The 18,743-nt window shown below is 42.4% G+C and overlaps 1 protein-coding gene across 1 annotated transcript in view; it reads right to left on the bottom strand.

Annotated features, from left to right (window-relative positions):
• GARRE1 (granule associated Rac and RHOG effector 1) overlaps positions 1-18,743 on the bottom strand; it is a 481,286-nt gene that overhangs the window by 238,187 nt on the left and 224,356 nt on the right. Inside the window, 2 exon segments of the mRNA XM_053701459.1 lie at positions 12,306-12,464; positions 13,389-13,550. Of these exon segments, the coding sequence (XP_053557434.1) occupies positions 12,306-12,464; positions 13,389-13,550 (321 nt within the window).

Below are 18,743 nucleotides of genomic sequence, written 5' to 3'. Positions count from 1 at the left end.
AAATATGACTTAATTATCTTTATAGTTTAATCTCTGTATTATTCTGTTTTCCTTGCTATTTGGAGTTATGTTATCGCGTTAGTGATTATTATAGAACTGTAGTTTATATCTCTGTAATATTTTGATTGCTTAAGTTTCTATTAAATGCTAATTATTAATAACAAAATACTTTAATAAAGCTAATTTTTGTTATTCATCTGGTGTCGGTATAATTAATAGACTAATAGCAACTAAAAGGATTCAGATTTGTTTATTACCTTTCATAAGTTATAGAAAAATGTGTCATTTAAAATTGCACCATTTCACATAACATACTTTTTTTTGTAGATAGAGGTAATATTCATAACAATATGGGAGGGACAAGTCAGGGAACCTAAACCACTGCTAGAAGAACCTTTCTCCCAAAAGCGGCCTCAGCCGAGGCAAAAGTGTCAAATTTGTAGAACTTTGAAAAAGTGTGGAGAGGACCAAGTAACAGCCTTGCAAATCTGTTCCACAGAAGCTTCATTCTTAAAGGGACAGTCTACACCAGAATTTTTATTGTTTTAAAAGATAGATAATCCCTTTATTACCCATTCCCCAGTTTTGCATAACCAATACAGTTATAATAATATACTTTTAACCTCTGTGATTATCTTGTATCTAAGACTTTGCAAACTGCCCCTTTATTTCAGTTCTTTTGACAGACTTGCAGTTTAGCCAATCAGTGCCTGCTCACAGATAACTTCACGTGCACGAGCACAGTGTTATCTATATGAAATACGTGAACTAACACCCTCTAGTGGTGAAAAAACTGTTAAAATTCATTCTGAAAAGAGGTGGCCTTCAAGGTCTAAGAAATTAGCATATGAACCTCCTAGGTTAAGCTTTCAACTAAGAATACCAAGAGAACAAAGCTAAATTGGTGATAAAAGTAAATTGGAAAATTGTTTAAAATTACATGCTCGATCTGAATCATGAAAGTTTATTTTGGCCTAGACTGTCCCTTTAAATGCCCATGAGGAAGCAACAGCCTTCGTGGAATGAGTCGTAACTCTCTCTGGAGGCTGCTGTCCAGCAGTCTCATATGAAAAAGGTATGATACTCTTCAGCCAAAAAGAAAGAGAAGTAGCAGTAGCTGTCTGTCCCTTACGTTTTCCTGAGAAAACCACAAACAAGGCAGAAGACTGATGAAAATCCTTAGTCGCCTGCAGGTAAAACTTTAAGGCACGACATCCAAATTGTGCAGAAGCCTTTCCTTCTGAGAGGTAGGATTAGGACACAATGAAGGAACAACAATCTCCTGATTAATGTTCCTATCAGAAACTAATTTAGTAAGAAATCCTAATTTAGTACGTAAAACTACCTTATCAGAATGAAAAATAAGGTAAGGGGACACATACTGCAATGCTGAGAGCTCTGACACTCTGCGAGCAGAAGAAATAGCAACAAGAAATAAAACTTTCCAAGATAACAACTTAATATCTAAGGAATACATAGGCTCAAACGGAGCCCTTTGAAGAACTTTGAGAACTAAATTAAGACTCTATGGAGGAGTAACTGGCTTGAACACAGGCCTGATCCTGACCAAGGCCTGACAAAAAGATTGTACATCTGGAACATCTGCCAAGCGTTTGTGTAACAAAATAGATAAGGCACAAATTTGACCCTTTAGGGAACTTGTCGATAATCCTTTCTCCAAACCCTCTTGGAGAAAAGACAACATTCTAGGAATCCTAACTCTACTCCAGGAGAAGCCCTTGGATTCACACCAATAGAGATATTTACGCCATATCTTATGGTAAATCCTTCTAGTTACAGGTTTACAAGCCTGAATCATGGTTTCTATGACCGATTCTGAAAAGCCCCGGCTTGGATAAAATTAAGAGTTCAATCTCCAAGCAGTCAGCTTCAGAGAAACTAGATTTCTGTGAAGGAAGGGCCCTTGAATTAGAAGGTCCTTCCTCAACGGAAGTCTCCAGGGTAGAAGAGATGACATGTCCACCAGATATGCATACCAAATCCTGTGAGGCCAAGCTGGTGCAATGAGGATAACCGAGGCCCTCTCCTGCTTGATTTGAGCATCGACCCAAGGAAGAAGAGTAAATGGAGGAAAAAGGTATGCTAGTCTGAAGGTCCAAGGTACCGCCAGGGTGTCTATCAGTACCGCCTGAGGGTCCCTGGACCTCGACCTGTACTTCGGAAGCTTGGCATTTTGCCAAGATGCCATGAGATCCAATTCCGGCTGACCCACTTTGAAAATCAGGCTGGAAAACACTTCCGGATGAAAGGTCTGCCTGCTCAGGAAATCCGCCTCCAAGTTGTCCACCCCTGGGATGTGGATCGCCGACAGAGAGCAAGAGTGGGTTTCCGCCCACTGAATTATTTTGGTTACCTTTGTCATCGCTAAGGAACTCCTCGTTCCTCCCTGATGATTGATGTAAGCCACTGAAGTGATGTTGTCCGACTGGAACCTGATAACTGGACTGAGGCTTACTAGGGCCAGGCCAGAAGAGCATTGAAGATCGCTCTCAGCTCCAGAATGTTTATAGGTAGAACAGAATCTGACTGAGTCCAAAGTCCCTGAGCCATTAGAGAGCCCCAGACTGCTCCCCATCCTAGAAGGCTTGCGTCTGTTGTCACAATCACCCACGATGGTCTGCGAAAGCAGGATCCCTGGGAGAGATGATCCAGAGACAATCACCAAAGAAGAGAATCCCTTGTCTCCTGCTCTAGCAGTATTCAAGGAGGCAAGTCCGCATAATCTCTGTTCCATTGCCTGAGCATGTTTAACTGCAGAGGTCTGAGGTGGAACCGCCACCATCAGCCCGATTACCTCCATGCACTGAGCCACTGATGGCCGAGGAGTGGACTGAAGAGCTAGACAAGTATCGAAGATCTTTGATTTCCTGACTTCTGTCAGAAAAATCTTCATTGATAGGGAATCTATTATGGTTCCCAAGAAAGTTAACCTTGTCTTTGGGACTTAGGAACTTTTTTCCAAATTTATCTTCCATCCGTGAGATCGCAGGAAGGATAACAGAATTTATGTTTACCTGATAAATTACTTTCTCCAACGGTGTGTCCGGTCCACGGCGTCATCCTTACTTGTGGGATATTCTCCTCCCCAACAGGAAATGGCAAAGAGCCCAGCAAAGATGGTCACATGATCCCTCCTAGGCTCCGCCTTCCCCAGTCATTCGACCGACGTAAAGGAGGAAAATTTGCATAGGAGAAATCATATGATACCGTGGTGACTGTAGTTAAAGAAAATAAATTATCAGACCTGATTAAAAAACCAGGGCGGGCCGTGGACCGGACACACCGTTGGAGAAAGTAATTTATCAGGTAAACATAAATTCTGTTTTCTCCAACATAGGTGTGTCCGGTCCACGGCGTCATCCTTACTTGTGGGAACCAATACCAAAGCTTTAGGACACGGATGAAGGGAGGGAGCAAATCAGGTCACCTAGATGGAAGGCACCACGGCTTGCAAAACCTTTCTCCCAAAAATAGCCTCAGAAGAAGCAAAAGTATCAAATTTGTAAAATTTAGTAAAAGTGTGCAGTGAAGACCAAGTCGCTGCCTTACATATCTGATCAACAGAAGCCTCGTTCTTGAAGGCCCATGTGGAAGCCACAGCCCTAGTGGAATGAGCTGTGATTCTTTCAGGAGGCTGCCGTCCGGCAGTCTCGTAAGCCAATCTGATGATGCTTTTAATCCAAAAAGAGAGAGAGGTAGAAGTTGCTTTTTGACCTCTCCTTTTACCAGAATAAACAACAAACAAAGAAGATGTTTGTCTAAAATCCTTTGTAGCATCTAAATAGAATTTTAGAGCACGAACTACATCCAAATTGTGCAACAAACGTTCCTTCTTTGAAACTGGATTCGGACACAAAGAAGGCACGACTATCTCCTGGTTAATGTTTTTGTTAGAAACAACTTTCGGAAGAAAACCAGGTTTAGTACGTAAAACCACCTTATCTGCATGGAACACCAGATAAGGGGGAGAACACTGCAGAGCAGATAATTCTGAAACTCTTCTAGCAGAAGAAATTGCAACCAGAAACAAAACTTTCCAAGATAATAACTTAATATCAACGGAATGTAAGGGTTCAAACGGAACCCCCTGAAGAACTGAAAGAACTAAATTGAGACTCCAAGGAGGAGTCAAAGGTTTGTAAACAGGCTTGATTCTAACCAGAGCCTGAACAAAGGCTTGAACATCTGGCACAGCTGCCAGCTTTTTGTGAAGTAACACAGACAAGGCAGAAATCTGTCCCTTCAAAGAACTTGCAGATAATCCTTTCTCCAAACCTTCTTGAAGAAAGGATAGAATCTTAGGAATTTTTACCTTGTCCCAAGGGAATCCTTTAGATTCACACCAACAGATATATTTTTTCCATATTTTGTGGTAGATTTTTCTAGTTACAGGCTTTCTGGCCTGAACAAGAGTATCAATGACAGAATCTGAGAACCCTCGCTTTGATAAGATCAAGCGTTCAATCTCCAAGCAGTCAGTTGGAGTGAGACCAGATTCGGATGTTCGAACGGACCTTGAACAAGAAGGTCTCGTCTCAAAGGTAGCTTCCATGGTGGAGCCGATGACATATTCACCAGGTCTGCATACCAAGTCCTGCGTGGCCACGCAGGAGCTATCAAGATCACCGATGCCCTCTCCTGATTGATCCTGGCTACCAGCCTGGGGATGAGAGGAAACGGCGGGAATACATAAGCTAGTTTGAAGGTCCAAGGTGCTACTAGTGCATCTACTAGAGTCGCCTTGGGATCCCTGGATCTGGACCCGTAGCAAGGAACCTTGAAGTTCTGACGAGAGGCCATCAGATCCATGTCTGGAATGCCCCACAATTGAGTAATTTGGGCAAAGATTTCCGGATGGAGTTCCCACTCCCCCGGATGAAATGTCTGACGACTCAGAAAATCCGCTTCCCAATTTTCCACTCCTGGGATGTGGATTGCAGACAAGTGGCAGGAGTGAGTCTCCGCCCATTGGATGATTTTGGTCACTTCTTCCATCGCCAGGGAACTCCTTGTTCCCCCCTGATGGTTGATGTACGCAACAGTCGTCATGTTGTCTGATTGAAACCGTATGAACTTGGCCTTTGCTAGTTGAGGCCAAGCCTTGAGAACATTGAATATCGCTCTCGGTTCCAGAATATTTATCGGGAGAAGAGATTCTTCCCGAGACCAAAGACCCTAAGCTTTCAGGGGTCCCCAGACCGCGCCCCAGCCCACCAGACTGGCGTCGGTCGTGACAATGACCCACTCTGGTCTGCGGAAGCTCATCCCCTGTGACAGGTTGTCCAGGGACAGCCACCAACGGAGTGAATCTCTGGTCCTCTGATCTACTTGTATCGTCGGAGACAAGTCTGTATAGTCCCAATTCCACTGACTGAGCATGCACAGTTGTAATGGTCTTAGATGAATTCGCGCAAAAGGAGCTATGTCCATTGCCGCTACCATCAAACCTATTACTTCCATGCACTGCGCTATGGAAGGAAGAGGAACAGAATGAAGTATTTGACAAGAGTTTAGAAGTTTTGATTTTCTGGCCTCTGTCAGAAAAATCCTCATTTCTAAGGAGTCTATTATTGTTCCCAAGAAGGGAACCCTTGTTGACGGAGATAGCGAACTTTTTTCTACGTTCACTTTCCACCCGTGAGATCTGAGAAAGGCCAGGACAATGTCCGTGTGAGCCTTTGCTTGTGGAAGGGACGACGCTTGAATCAGAATGTCGTCCAAGTAAGGTACTACTGCAATGCCCCTTGGTCTTAGCACCGCTAGAAGGGACCCTAGTACCTTTGTGAAAATTCTTGGAGCAGTGGCTAATCCGAACGGAAGTGCCACAAACTGGTAATGCTTGTCCAGGAATGCGAACCTTAGGAACCGATGATGTTCCTTGTGGATCGGAATATGTAGATACGCATCCTTTAAATCCACCGTGGTCATGAATTGACCTTCCTGGATGGAAGGAAGAATTGTCCGAATGGTTTCCATTTTGAACGATGGAACCTTGAGAAACTTGTTTAGGATCTTGAGATCTAAGATTGGTCTGAATGTTCCCTCTTTTTTGGGAACTACGAACAGATTGGAGTAGAACCCCATCCCTTGTTCTCCTAATGGAACAGGATGAATCACTCCCATTTTTAACAGGTCTTCTACACAATGTAAGAATGCCTGTTTTTTTATGTGGTCTGAAGACAATTGAGACCTGTGGAACCTCCCCCTTGGGGGAAGCCCCTTGAATTCCAGAAGATAACCTTGGGAGACTATTTCTAGTGCCCAAGGGTCCAGAACATCTCTTGCCCAAGCCTGAGCGAAGAGAGAGAGTCTGCCCCCCACCAGATCCGGTCCCGGATCGGGGGCCAACATCTCATGCTGTCTTGGTAGCAGTGGCAGGTTTCTTGGCCTGCTTTCCTTTGTTCCAGCCTTGCATTGGCCTCCAGGCTGGCTTGGCTTGAGAAGTATTACCCTCTTGCTTAGAGGACGTAGCACTTGGGGCTGGTCCGTTTCTGCCAAAGGGACGAAAATTAGGTTTATTTTTGGCTTTGAAAGACCTATCCTGAGGAAGGGCGTGGCCCTTGCCCCCAGTGATATCAGAGATAATCTCTTTCAAGTCAGGGCCAAACAGCGTTTTCCCCTTGAAAGGAATGTTAAGCAATTTGTTCTTGGAAGACGCATCCGCTGACCAAGATTTTAGCCAAAGCGCTCTGCGCGCCACAATAGCAAACCCAGAATTTTTCGCCGCTAACCTAGCCAATTGCAAAGTGGCGTCTAGGGTGAAAGAATTAGCCAATTTGAGAGCATGAATTCTGTCCATAATCTCCTCATAAGAAGAAGAATTATTATTGAGCGCCTTTTCTAGTTCATCGAACCAGAAACACGCTGCTGTAGTGACAGGAACAATGCATGAAATTGGTTGTAGAAGGTAACCTTGCTGAACAAACATCTTTTTAAGCAAACCTTCTAATTTTTTATCCATAGGATCTTTAAAAGCACAACTATCTTCTATGGGTATAGTGGTGCGTTTGTTTAGAGTAGAAACCGCCCCCTCGACCTTGGGGACTGTCTGCCATAAGTCCTTTCTGGGGTCGACCATAGGAAACAATTTTTTAAATATGGGGGGAGGGACGAAAGGTATACCGGGCCTTTCCCATTCTTTATTTACAATGTCCGCCACCCGCTTGGGTATAGGAAAAGCTTCGGGGGGCCCCGGGACCTCTAGGAACTTGTCCATTTTACATAATTTCTCTGGAATGACCAAATTCTCACAATCATCCAGAGTAGATAACACCTCCTTAAGCAGAGCGCGGAGATGTTCCAATTTAAATTTAAATGTAATCACATCAGGTTCAGCTTGTTGAGAAATTTTCCCTGAATCTGAAATTTCTCCCTCAGACAAAACCTCCCTGGCCCCCTCAGACTGGTGTAGGGGCACTTCAGAACCAATATCATCAGCGTCCTCATGCTCTTCAGTATTTTCTAAAACAGAGCAGTCGCGCTTTCGCTGATAAGTGGGCATTTTGGCTAAAATGTTTTTGATAGAATTATCCATTACAGCCGTTAATTGTTGCATAGTAAGGAGTATTGGCGCACTAGATGTACTAGGGGCCTCCTGAGTGGGCAAGACTGGTGTAGACGAAGGAGGGGATGATGCAGTACCATGCTTACTCCCCTCACTTGAGGAATCATCTTGGGCATCATTTTCTCTAAATTTTGTGTCACATAAATCACATCTATTTAAATGAGAAGGAACCTTGGCTTCCCCACATACAGAACACAGTCTATCTGGTAGTTCAGACATGTTAAACAGGCATAAACTTGATAACAAAGTACAAAAAACGTTTTAAAATAAAACCGTTACTGTCACTTTAAATTTTAAACTGAACACACTTTATTACTGCAAATGTGAAAAAGTATGAAGGAATTGTTCAAAATTCACCAAAATTTCACCACAGTGTCTTAAAGCCTTAAAAGTATTGCACACCAAATTTGAAAGCTTTAACCCTTAAAATAACGGAACCGGAGCCGTTTTTATATTTAACCCCTTTACAGTCCCTGGTATCTGCTTTGCTGAGACCCAACCAAGCCCAAAGGGGAATACGATACCAAATGACGCCTTCAGAAAGTCTTTTCTATGTATCAGAGCTCCTCACACATGCATCTGCATGTCATGCTTCCCAAAAACAAGTGCGCAATAGAGGCGCGAAAATGAGACTCTGCCTATGATTAGGGAAAGCCCCTAGAGAATAAGGTGTCCAATACAGTGCCTGCCGGTTATTTTACATAATTCCCAAGATTAAAATAATTCCTCAAGGCTATGAAGTATAAAATATGCTTATAAATAAATCGTTTTAGCCCAGAAAATGTCTACAGTCTTAAAAGCCCTTGTGAAGCCCTTTTTTTCTTTATGTAATAAAAATGGCTTACCGGATCCCATAGGGAAAATGACAGCTTCCAGCATTACATCGTCTTGTTAGAAATGTGTCATACCTCAAGCAGCAAAAGTCTGCTCACTGTTTCCCCCAACTGAAGTTAATTCCTCTCAACAGTCCTGTGTGGAAACAGCCATCGATTTTAGTAACGGTTGCTAAAATCATTTTCCTCTTACAAACAGAAATCTTCATCTCTTTTCTGTTTCAGAGTAAATAGTACATACCAGCACTATTTTAAAATAACAAACTCTTGATTGAATAATAAAAACTACAGTTAAACACTAAAAAACTCTAAGCCATCTCCGTGGAGATGTTGCCTGTACAACGGCAAAGAGAATGACTGGGGAAGGCGGAGCCTAGGAGGGATCATGTGACCAGCTTTGCTGGGCTCTTTGCCATTTCCTGTTGTGGAGGAGAATATCCCACAAGTAAGGATGACGCCGTGGACCGGACACACCTATGTTGGAGAAAACAACATTTCTGTGTGGGATCTTGCTTGTTGTAAGGATGGCGCCTGGACTAGGATGTCGTCCAGATAGGGAGCCACTGCAATGCCCGTAACCAAAGCACCACCAACAGTGAACCCAGAACCTTTGAGAAAATTCTGGGAGCTGTGGCAAGACCGAAGGGCAGAGCCACGAATTGGAAGCATTTGTCTAGAAAGGCAAACCTTAGAAACCTGCGATGATCCCTGTGAATGGTAACATGCAAGTATAAGTCCTTTAAATCCACAGTTGTCATAAAGGATGGTACTCTGAGGAATTTGTTTAGACTCTTGAGATCTAAAATAGGCCTGAAGGTTCCCTCTTTTTTGGGAACCACGAACAGATTGGAATAAAATCCCAGACCCCGTTCCTGAATTGGAACAGGGACTATCACTCCCAGGTCGGAGAGGTCTCTTACGCAGTGATATTATGCCTCTCTTTTTGTCTGGTCTACAGATAATCTCGAAAGCAGAAACCTGCCTCTGAGAGGAAAACTTTTGAACTCTAGTTTGTATCCCTGGGACACTATTTCTACTGCCCAGGGATCCTGAACATCTCGATCCCTTATTCCAAGGTCTCCATGAAGGTTTAGACTGTTCCTGCTTGGAGGCGGAAGAATTTCCATTGAAATTTCGAAAGGAACAAAAATTACTCTGAACAGAGAAACCTGAAATCTTTGCTCCCAGCTTGATAACTTGAAGGGATGCATCCGTAATAAAGGAATTAGCCAATTTAAAAACTTTTATCCTATCCTGAATCTCATCCAGGGGAGTGTCTGTCCTAATAGCATCAGACAACGCATTAAACCAATATGCTGCCGCACTGGTGACGGTAGCAATGCACACAGCTGTTTGCCACTGTAAACCCTGGTGTACATACATCGTTTTGAGTAACCCCTCTAGTTTTTTGTCCATAGGATTTTTAAAAGCACAACTATCCGCTATGGGTATAGTAATTCTATTAGCTAGGGTGGAAATCGCTCCTTCCACCTTGGGGACTGTTTGCCAAGCATCCTTGACAGAGTCGGCTATGGGGAAAATCTTTTTAAATATAGGAGATGGAGAAAAAGGGATACCTAGTCTCTACCAATCGTTAGTAATGATCTCAGAAGCTCGGTCTGGAACCGGAAAAACATCTACCGATGAAGGGACCTCGAAATATTTGTTAAGCTTACAGGATTTCTTAGGATTAAGAACGACCGTGGAGTCGTTGTCGTCCAATGTAGCCAAAACCTCCTTAAGTAGTAGACGGAGATGCTCTAGCTTAAACCTGAAGGATACCACTTCAGTATCAGTAAGAGGGATTACACTGTCAGAATCTGAAATTTCACCTTCAGATGCTACTACGGTATCCTCCTCCCCATGCTTCTGAGAGGGAGCATCCGCAATAGCAAGAACTGTGTCAGAAACCTTGCCTACTGACTGTCTAATTTTCCTCTTACGCTTTCCCTGCAACAATGGAAAAGCGGACAACGCATCTGAAACTGCAGAAGACATAAGAGAAGCGTTGTCTTGTAAAGTAACCCCAGCAGGAGTTAGAGGAAGCGCAGGGCACGGCATGTGAAAACGGTAAAATTTGGGACGCTTGAGGAGAAAGCTGCGGCATATATTGAACATTGGCATTAGACTCCTGAACAGCATCCTATTTTGAAAATGATGGCTCAGCAAAAAGTCTATCCCTATAACATAAAGTCCTCTCAATACATGAGGAACAGAAAGGGATTGGCGGTTCCACATTGGCATCAAAGCATAAATAACAAGTGACAGCTTGCAAGGACTCTTGGTCCATCTTAACTCACAACTGTTCACAAAAATAAAGAATTTTTAAGCAATTTTTTAACTGACCAAAAAAAGTTACGGTCTCTTTAAATGTTAAAAAAAACTAACTTTTTTTTCTTTTTTGCGTATGTAAGTACAGAAATACAAAATAGTTCTGCAGATCACCTCTACACCTCAGCAGTACTTTGCTGAGGTGCCTACCTGTCTGAAGAAATCGACCCTCACTGCTGAGAGAGGAGCCGTTCCCACTAACAGAACCGGAACTCTGCAGTCGCTAGTTGGCACGCATCCAAATAACCAGAGATGTGCAGATGATATGCCAACAAGCGCTTCTTCTACCGGCTAGATGTTAACAAGCTTCTTCTTCCGACTATCAGGGAGAGGAAGTAAGAAAAGGCGCGCAATGCTTTCCCCTAGTACCGCCCATCGTAGGCATTGCCAAATTCAGTCATCTCCCGGTCGTGTATATTATTAAAAATGCCGGGAGATGAGAACCACCATAAGCCTATGCAATCTACATCCAGCCCTAGTGCCTACGCTGTTACTGTAAACTGTCATAATTAAAGTGTCCCATATCCCATGAGTCTCTTTATTGTCCCATGTTGAAATCAAGTGCCTAACTTCTTCCTTTATCCTCCAGATAAAAAGGTAGCACTTACCTCCTCCTCTGCCTGACAGTAAGGCAGCTCCCAGGTTTAAGAGGTCCTCTCCCTCCCATGGACCTGTGACAAAATGAAAAGACTGAGTAAGATCCCTCGGTTTCTCAGAGTTAGGGCAGCATCAGTATTGGAGGCGCAGTGAGAATTATGTGTCACAAGTTCCCATCGCTCTAAAGCCACCACTGCTCTACTGAAGAGACTGATATGGACTACGGCTACACCCCAGGACAAAGCAGCACAATCCTGTACTACTTTAAAAATAATAAACTCTTGATTGAAGATCTTTTTCTAACACCAAATGTACCAACTCCCTGCACTTAACGTAGGCAAAGAGAATGACTGGGTTGGGAGGGAAGGGAGGTGAAATTTAACAGCTTTGCTGTGGTGCTCTTTGCCGCCTCCTGCAGGGCAGGAGTGGTATTCCCAGTAGTAATTAGATGATCCGTGGACTCATCGTGTCATTAAAAAGAAATCTACATATCATCATCATCAGCAATTCACTACTGGGAGCCAGATGTTGATTGGCGGCTATACACATTTGTCTTTTGTCATTGGCTCACCAGATGTGTTCAGCAACCTCTGTAGTGGGAGTGCTGCATCGCATGCATTATTCCTTAAACTATAAACAGACTGAATTAAACAAGGGACAACCTTAAAAGGCAAGGATAGGAAACAAAAAAAAGGTTAAGTTGGCAACTATGCTCATTAATGCAGTGGCATATGCATATATGCCTCTCGCAGTCATCAAGTGACTTGTATGACAAATGTCATCACTAATTATAGTACCTTTAATTAATTGACAAATTCAGAATTTAGCAGTACTTGGCCATTACCTTGTACAATACTTGTGTACCTCATATTAACAGAACCACAGCAGGAAGGTGAAGAGTTTATTGGAGGGGAGAGGTAGAAAATACAAAAAAGGAAGAGGAAATATTGCTCCCTTACCAGACCTGCTTGGCCAAATAGTAACTGCACTGCAGTTTTGCAAGCACCTCGCCAAGTAGAAGGGCAGACTTGATTGAGAACCTCAGTCACAATAGATTCATCTCTCTCGCTGATTCCATTGTGTCCGTCAGCATCTTTTATAAGTTGCAAAGTTGCATGCTATAATACAGAAAACATTTCTCAATTATTCATGGATTTATACAAAGTTAAAGTTGTGGATTTTAAGGTCTTTTTAAACCATACTACAAAATGAAAGAATTACATTAGCAAATCCAATGAAAAGAACACAATTTAACTCAATGGCTACTAAAGTAAAAAAATCACTTTCTCCCTGTCTTTTTGATGCAAAATTTCAGTACTACCATTTTCATATGCATGAAAAATTTTCAGCATATTGTTCGTTTAAATAAAACCTCCTATTTCAGTAAAAAATAAGGTTAAACCTTAACAGAGGATTAGGAATTTAAATGTAAAATGCTGAGATCCGGAACAAATATTTCTATCCATGAAAAAAAGTCTTTATAGATTATTTCTATAATGCATATTAAATCCAGTAGCAAGGTTTTTTTAACATGGTAATTCATTTTACACAGTTCTGCTGGGGGACTGAAATTAGTTGAATTGTTTTGAAAACCAAAGAATTAATTTTGAAAGGATCATTAGCCAGAATTGTACAGAAGTTGGTTGGTTTGTTTAGAAAACCACAGTATTAATTCCTAAAGGATCATTAGCCAGAATCTTACAGAAGTTAGTTGGATTGTTTAGAAAACCATAGTATTAATTTCTAAAGGTTCATTAGCCAGAATCGTACAGAAGTTAGTTGGTTTGTTTAGAAAACCACAGTATTAATTCCTAAAGGTTCATTAACCAGAATCGTACAGAAGTTAGTTGGATTGTTTAGAAAACCATAGTATTAATTTCTAAAGGTTCATTAGCCAGAATCGTACAGAAGTTAGTTGGTTTGTTTAGAAAACCACAGTATTAATTCCTAAAGGTTCATTAACCAGAATCGTACAGAAGTTAGTTGGATTGTTTAGAAAACCATAGTATTAATTTCTAAAGGATCATTAACCAGAAGCGTACAGTTTTCAGTTTCAGGTTTTCTGTTGTTGACTCATTGAAAGATGTTCCCTTCAGGAAGTGGGAGCCAATCTGGACCGGTACAGTTGGAAGCTCACACTGTATTGGTTGAGGAGGTGTCTGCCTCCTTCCTGCTTGCTGGGCCTCAGCTTCACTACAACAGCCCTAAATAAACAAAATAAGGACATTATCAATAAAGCAAATGCAGAACACAATCCATAATAATGCATCCTTAGCCAACAGTTACTAATAAGCATTGCTTAAACAGCACAGTATAACATTTAACAGATGATAAGTATCATTTGGTAAAGTCAACCTAACTTTTCCTAAACCTTTTATAATCACCATCAGTTCAAAGCTTTGCTTAAAGGGACATGAAACAATTTTCTTTTTCATGATTCAAAAGAAAAAAGCATGCGATTTTAAACAACTTTCCAATTTACATCTTAATTAATTTGCTTCCTTCTCTTGTTATCCTTTGCTGAAAGGTTTATCTAGGGAAGCTCAGGAGCAGCAAAGAACCTAGGTTCTAGCTGCTGTTTGGTGGCTGCATATATATATATATATATATATATATATATATATATATATATATATATACACACACCGATTGTCACTGGCTCACCAATGTGTTCAATTAGAAACCAGTAGTGCATTGCTGTTCCTTCAACAAATGATAACAAGAGAATGGCAAATATGATATATATGCTAACTCTATATCTAGCTATTTGTCTGTCTATCTACACACACATTTTTTATTAAATATATATATTGTAAAGATGCATAATACAGATGTGGCCTGCATCCTTGAGATGGTACGAAGAAACACCTTATCAGCATGAAGGATAAGATAAGGTGAATCACAATGCAAAGCAGAGAGTTCCAAAACTCTCCGAGCAGAAGAGATAGCAATAAGAAACAAAGCCTTCCAAGATAATAACTTAATATCTAATGCAAAGGCTCAAACTGAGCCTGCTGCAACACTTTATGAACAAGGTTAAGGCTCCAAGGAGGAGAAACAACAGACTTAAAACACAGGCCTGATTCTGACCAGATCCTGACAAAAAGATTGAACATCTGGCACATCTGCCAGACGCTTATGTAACAAAATAGATAATGCAGAAATCTAACCTTTCAGAGTACTGACTGACAATCCCTTCTCCAGCCCTTCCTGGAGAAAGGACAACATCCTAGGAATCCTGACCTTACTCCAAGAGTAGCCCTTGGATTCACACCAATAAAAGTATTTACTCCATACCTTATGGTAAATCTTTCTACTAACAGGTTTACAAGCCTGAATCAAGGTCTCAATGACCGAGTCAGAAAAACCACGCTTAGATAGAAATGAAACGTTCAATCTCCAAGCAGTCAGCTTCAGAGAAACAAGGTTTGGATGAAGGAATGGACCCTGTGTTAGAAGGTCCTTCCTCAGAGGCAACCTCTAAGGTGGAAGAGATGACATCTTCACTAGGTCTGTATACCAGGTCCTGCGAGGCCACGCAGGAGCAATTAGAATTACCAATGCTCTCTCCTGTTTAATACAAGCATAGACTTGTGGAATGAGAGCAAACGGAGCAAACGGGTATGCTAGATAGAAATCCCAAGAACCTGCCAGAGCATCTATCAGGGTGGCCTGCGGATCTCTTGACTTTGAACCATACCTTGGAAGCTTGGCGATCTGCCAAGATGCCATCAGATCCAACTGCCCATTTGAGAGTTAACCTGGAGAAAAAACCTCCGGATGGAGAGCCCACTCCCCATGATGAAATGTCTGTCTGCTCAGGAAGTCCGCTTCCCAGTTGTTCACTCCTGGAATGTGGATGGCAGATAAAAAGCAATTGTGTGCTTCCGCCCACTGAACAATCCGAGCCACCTCCTTCATGGCTAAGGAACGCCGAGTTCCTCCTTGGTGGTTAATGTAAGCCACTGAGGTGATATTGTCCGACTGGAACCTGATAAACCGGGCTAAGGACAACTGAGGCCAAGCCATCAGAGCATTGTAAAGCGCTCTCAACTGGGGAGAGCACACTCCTCCCGAGTCCAAAGTCCTTGCGCCTTTAACAATTCCCAGACTGCTCCCCAGCCCAGCAGGCTGGCGTACATGGTCACAATCATCCAGGAAGGTCTCCGGAAGCACATGCCCTGAGACAGATGCTCCTGAGAAAGTCACCACAGAAGAGTCTCTCTTGTGGACTGATCAACATCTATCCTCTGAGACAGATCCGAATGGTCCCCGTCCCATTGTCTAAATATGCATAACTGCAGAGCTCTCAAATGGAATAGAGCAAAGGGAATGATTTCCATGGAAGCGACAATACCTCAATACATTGAGCCACTGATGGTCAACAGTAGACTGTAGAGAGAGGCAAGAGGAAAGGATCTTGGATTTTCTGACGTCTGTCAGAAATATTTTCATAGATAGGGAATCTATGCTAAGAAAACCATCCTTGTAGATGGAACAAGGGAACTCTTTCCCAGATTCACTTTCCATCTGTGGGAACGTAGAAAAGACAACAAGATCTCTGTATGAGAGTTTGCTTGTTGAAAAGATGGTGCCTGAACCAATATATCGTCCCGGTAAGGCACTACAGCAATTCCCATAGACCTGATCACTGACAAGAGAGCCCCCAGAACCTTTAAGAAAATTTTGGGAGCTGTGGCAAGGCCAAACGGAAGAGCCACAAACTGAAAGTGTTTGTCAAGAAAGGCGAATATCAGGAACTTGTGATGATCCCTGTGAAAGGGAACATGAAGATACGCATCCTTCAGGTCTATGGTCGTCATGAACTGACCCTCTTGGACCAAAGGAAGAATGGAACGAATAGTTTCCATTTTAAAGGATAGAACAGTTCCTTCTTTTTTGGGAACCACAAACAGATTTAAATAGAAACCTAGGCCCTGTTCCTCTATGGGAACTGGAACTATCACTCCAAGGGAGGAAAGATCCTTCACACATTTAAAGAACGCCTCTCTTTTTATCTGGTCTGCAGATAATCTTGAGAGGCGGAACCTGCCCCTGGGAGGAAAGGTCTTGAATTCTAATTTGTAACCCTGGGATACTATGTCCACGACGCAGGAATCTGGGACATCTCTTATCCATGTTTGATAGAACTGAAAAAGTCTGCCCCTCACTTGATCTGATCCCGGATCGGGGGCAAACACTTCATGCTGATTTAGACTCAACTGCGGGTTTCTTTGAATGCTTCCCCTTGTTCCAAGACTGATCTGGTTTCCAAGAAGACTAGGACTGTTCATGCTTGGAAGAGGAAGACTTTCCTTTGAAGTTATGAAAGGGATGAAAATTACTCTGACGTCCTTTAGGTCTATTCTTCTTGTCTTGTGGTAGAAAAAAACCTTTTCCACCCGTAATATCAGAAATAATTTCTGCCAGATCAGGTCCAAACAAGGTTTTACCCTTGTAAGGAATCGCCAGAAGCTTGGATTTTGAGGTAACATCAGATGACCAAGATTTCAGCTAGAATGCCCTGCGGGCTAGCACAGCAGAGCCAGATATCTTGGCGCCCAGTTTAATAACCTGCATGGTAGCATCAGAAATAAAGGAATTGGCTAGTTTAAGAGCCTTAATCCTGTCTTGGATCTCCTCCAAGGGAGTCTCTACTAGAAGACAATCACACAAGGCATCAAACCAATAGGATACCAAATATCACAGTGGCAATACACACTGCAGGTTGCCATTGGAGACCATGATTACCATACATCTTCTTTAAATAAGCCTCCAGCTTCTCGTCCATTGGACCTTAAAGGCACAGCTATCATCAATAGGAATAGTAGTTCTCTTAGCCAGAGTAGAAATAGCCCCTTCTACTTTAAGGACCGTGTGCCATGACTCTTTAATGGAGTCAGTGACAGGAAACATCTTTTTAAAAAGACAGGAGACAGAGAAAAGTAATCCCTGGCTCCTACCATTCCTGTGCTATAATCTCCATAGCACGGTATGAAACAAGGAAACAAGGAAGGAACATCAAAGTATTTATTAAGTTTACTAGGTTTCTTAGGGTTTACAACGACAGGAGTATCCGAGTCGTCCAAAGTAGCCAAAACCTCCTTCATCAGTACTCGAATGTGTTCAAGCTTAAATCTGAAGGTTACAACTTCAGCATCAGATGAAGGAATTATACTGTCCGAATCTGAGATTTCAACCTCAGAGGCTACTGACATATCTTCCTCATCAGACTTATAAAAAAAGACAACTTGGGTAGCAGAAAACTTACTGATTCTCTAATTTTCCTCTTGCGTTTTCCCTGTAGCATGGAAATGGCAGCTAATACCGCAGAAGATACCTGGGCAGCAATTTCTGCTTGCAAAAAAACTCTTCCAGGAGGTTGAGAGGAACCGTAGGGCACTGCATGGGACACCATAGAGGCTAGGGACGTTTGAGGAGAAAGCTGTGGCATTGCCTGAACAGTATCATCCTGAGAGACTGTTGGCTCAGAAACAAAGAGTTTATCATTATGTTTTAAAGTCCTCTCTATACATGAGGAACAAAACTGCAAGGGTGGCACAATTTGATTTTCCAATCAAAGGAGACACTTGTCCATAGTATTAGAAATCTGCTCCATGATTCCATGAAGGTACTGCCGCTTTTAAAAAAAAAATACAAAGCCGCTTTAGATTTAAGTTATTGCACCATACTGCGTCTCACTGCTTACAGTAATTGACCCCAATATACTGCTAATAATAATTTTGGCAACGAAAATATATAAGGACACCTCTACACCTCAGCCTGTCGATTGAGGTGCCTACCTGCCTCTTTGAAAGCAAACAAGAGCAGAGGAAAACTGACTCCACCTAATAAAGCCACAGGCAACCGCTCCGATCAGATCTGGAACATCTCTCTCTATGAGCAGAGTTAGAGACACGTGACCAACAATTAAAGCAGCGCCAGAAATGAAAGCGCACGCTTCAAGCCGGAAGAGCCATAACTGAAAACCCGCTGCCTGATAGAGAAATATGCCAGAGCCGGCAAGAGACCGCAGACATTTTGCGCAATAGCATAGGCAAAAAACTAAATTGTTCACCACTCCTGGTCTCCGTTCAATTTACTGCTGTAAATTATGTGGACACAGAAAAAGGACACAACAGACACCTGTACATTGAATGAACAATAAACTCATGAGCTGAATTAGAGATAACTCATTATTGCCCATAAAGAAGATGTGGCAGCAGTCTCAGCTTAACCCCTTCAGTGCCAGCCTCCTAGTCCCAAAAGACAAAAGGCACTTACCTGCACATCCAGCTGTCCGGCAGGAGGACAGTACACATGGAGTGAAAGGACGCTTCTCCTTACAGAGACCTGTGTAACAAGAGAAAGAACAGAGTAAACCTACTCTGGCTTTC

The sequence above is a fragment of the Bombina bombina genome, chromosome 1, assembly GCF_027579735.1.
Source record: "Bombina bombina isolate aBomBom1 chromosome 1, aBomBom1.pri, whole genome shotgun sequence".
Lineage (NCBI taxonomy): Eukaryota > Metazoa > Chordata > Amphibia > Anura > Bombinatoridae > Bombina > Bombina bombina.
Note: the sequence above shows the minus strand (reverse complement) of the source record. Positions and strands in the feature narration are given on the sequence as shown.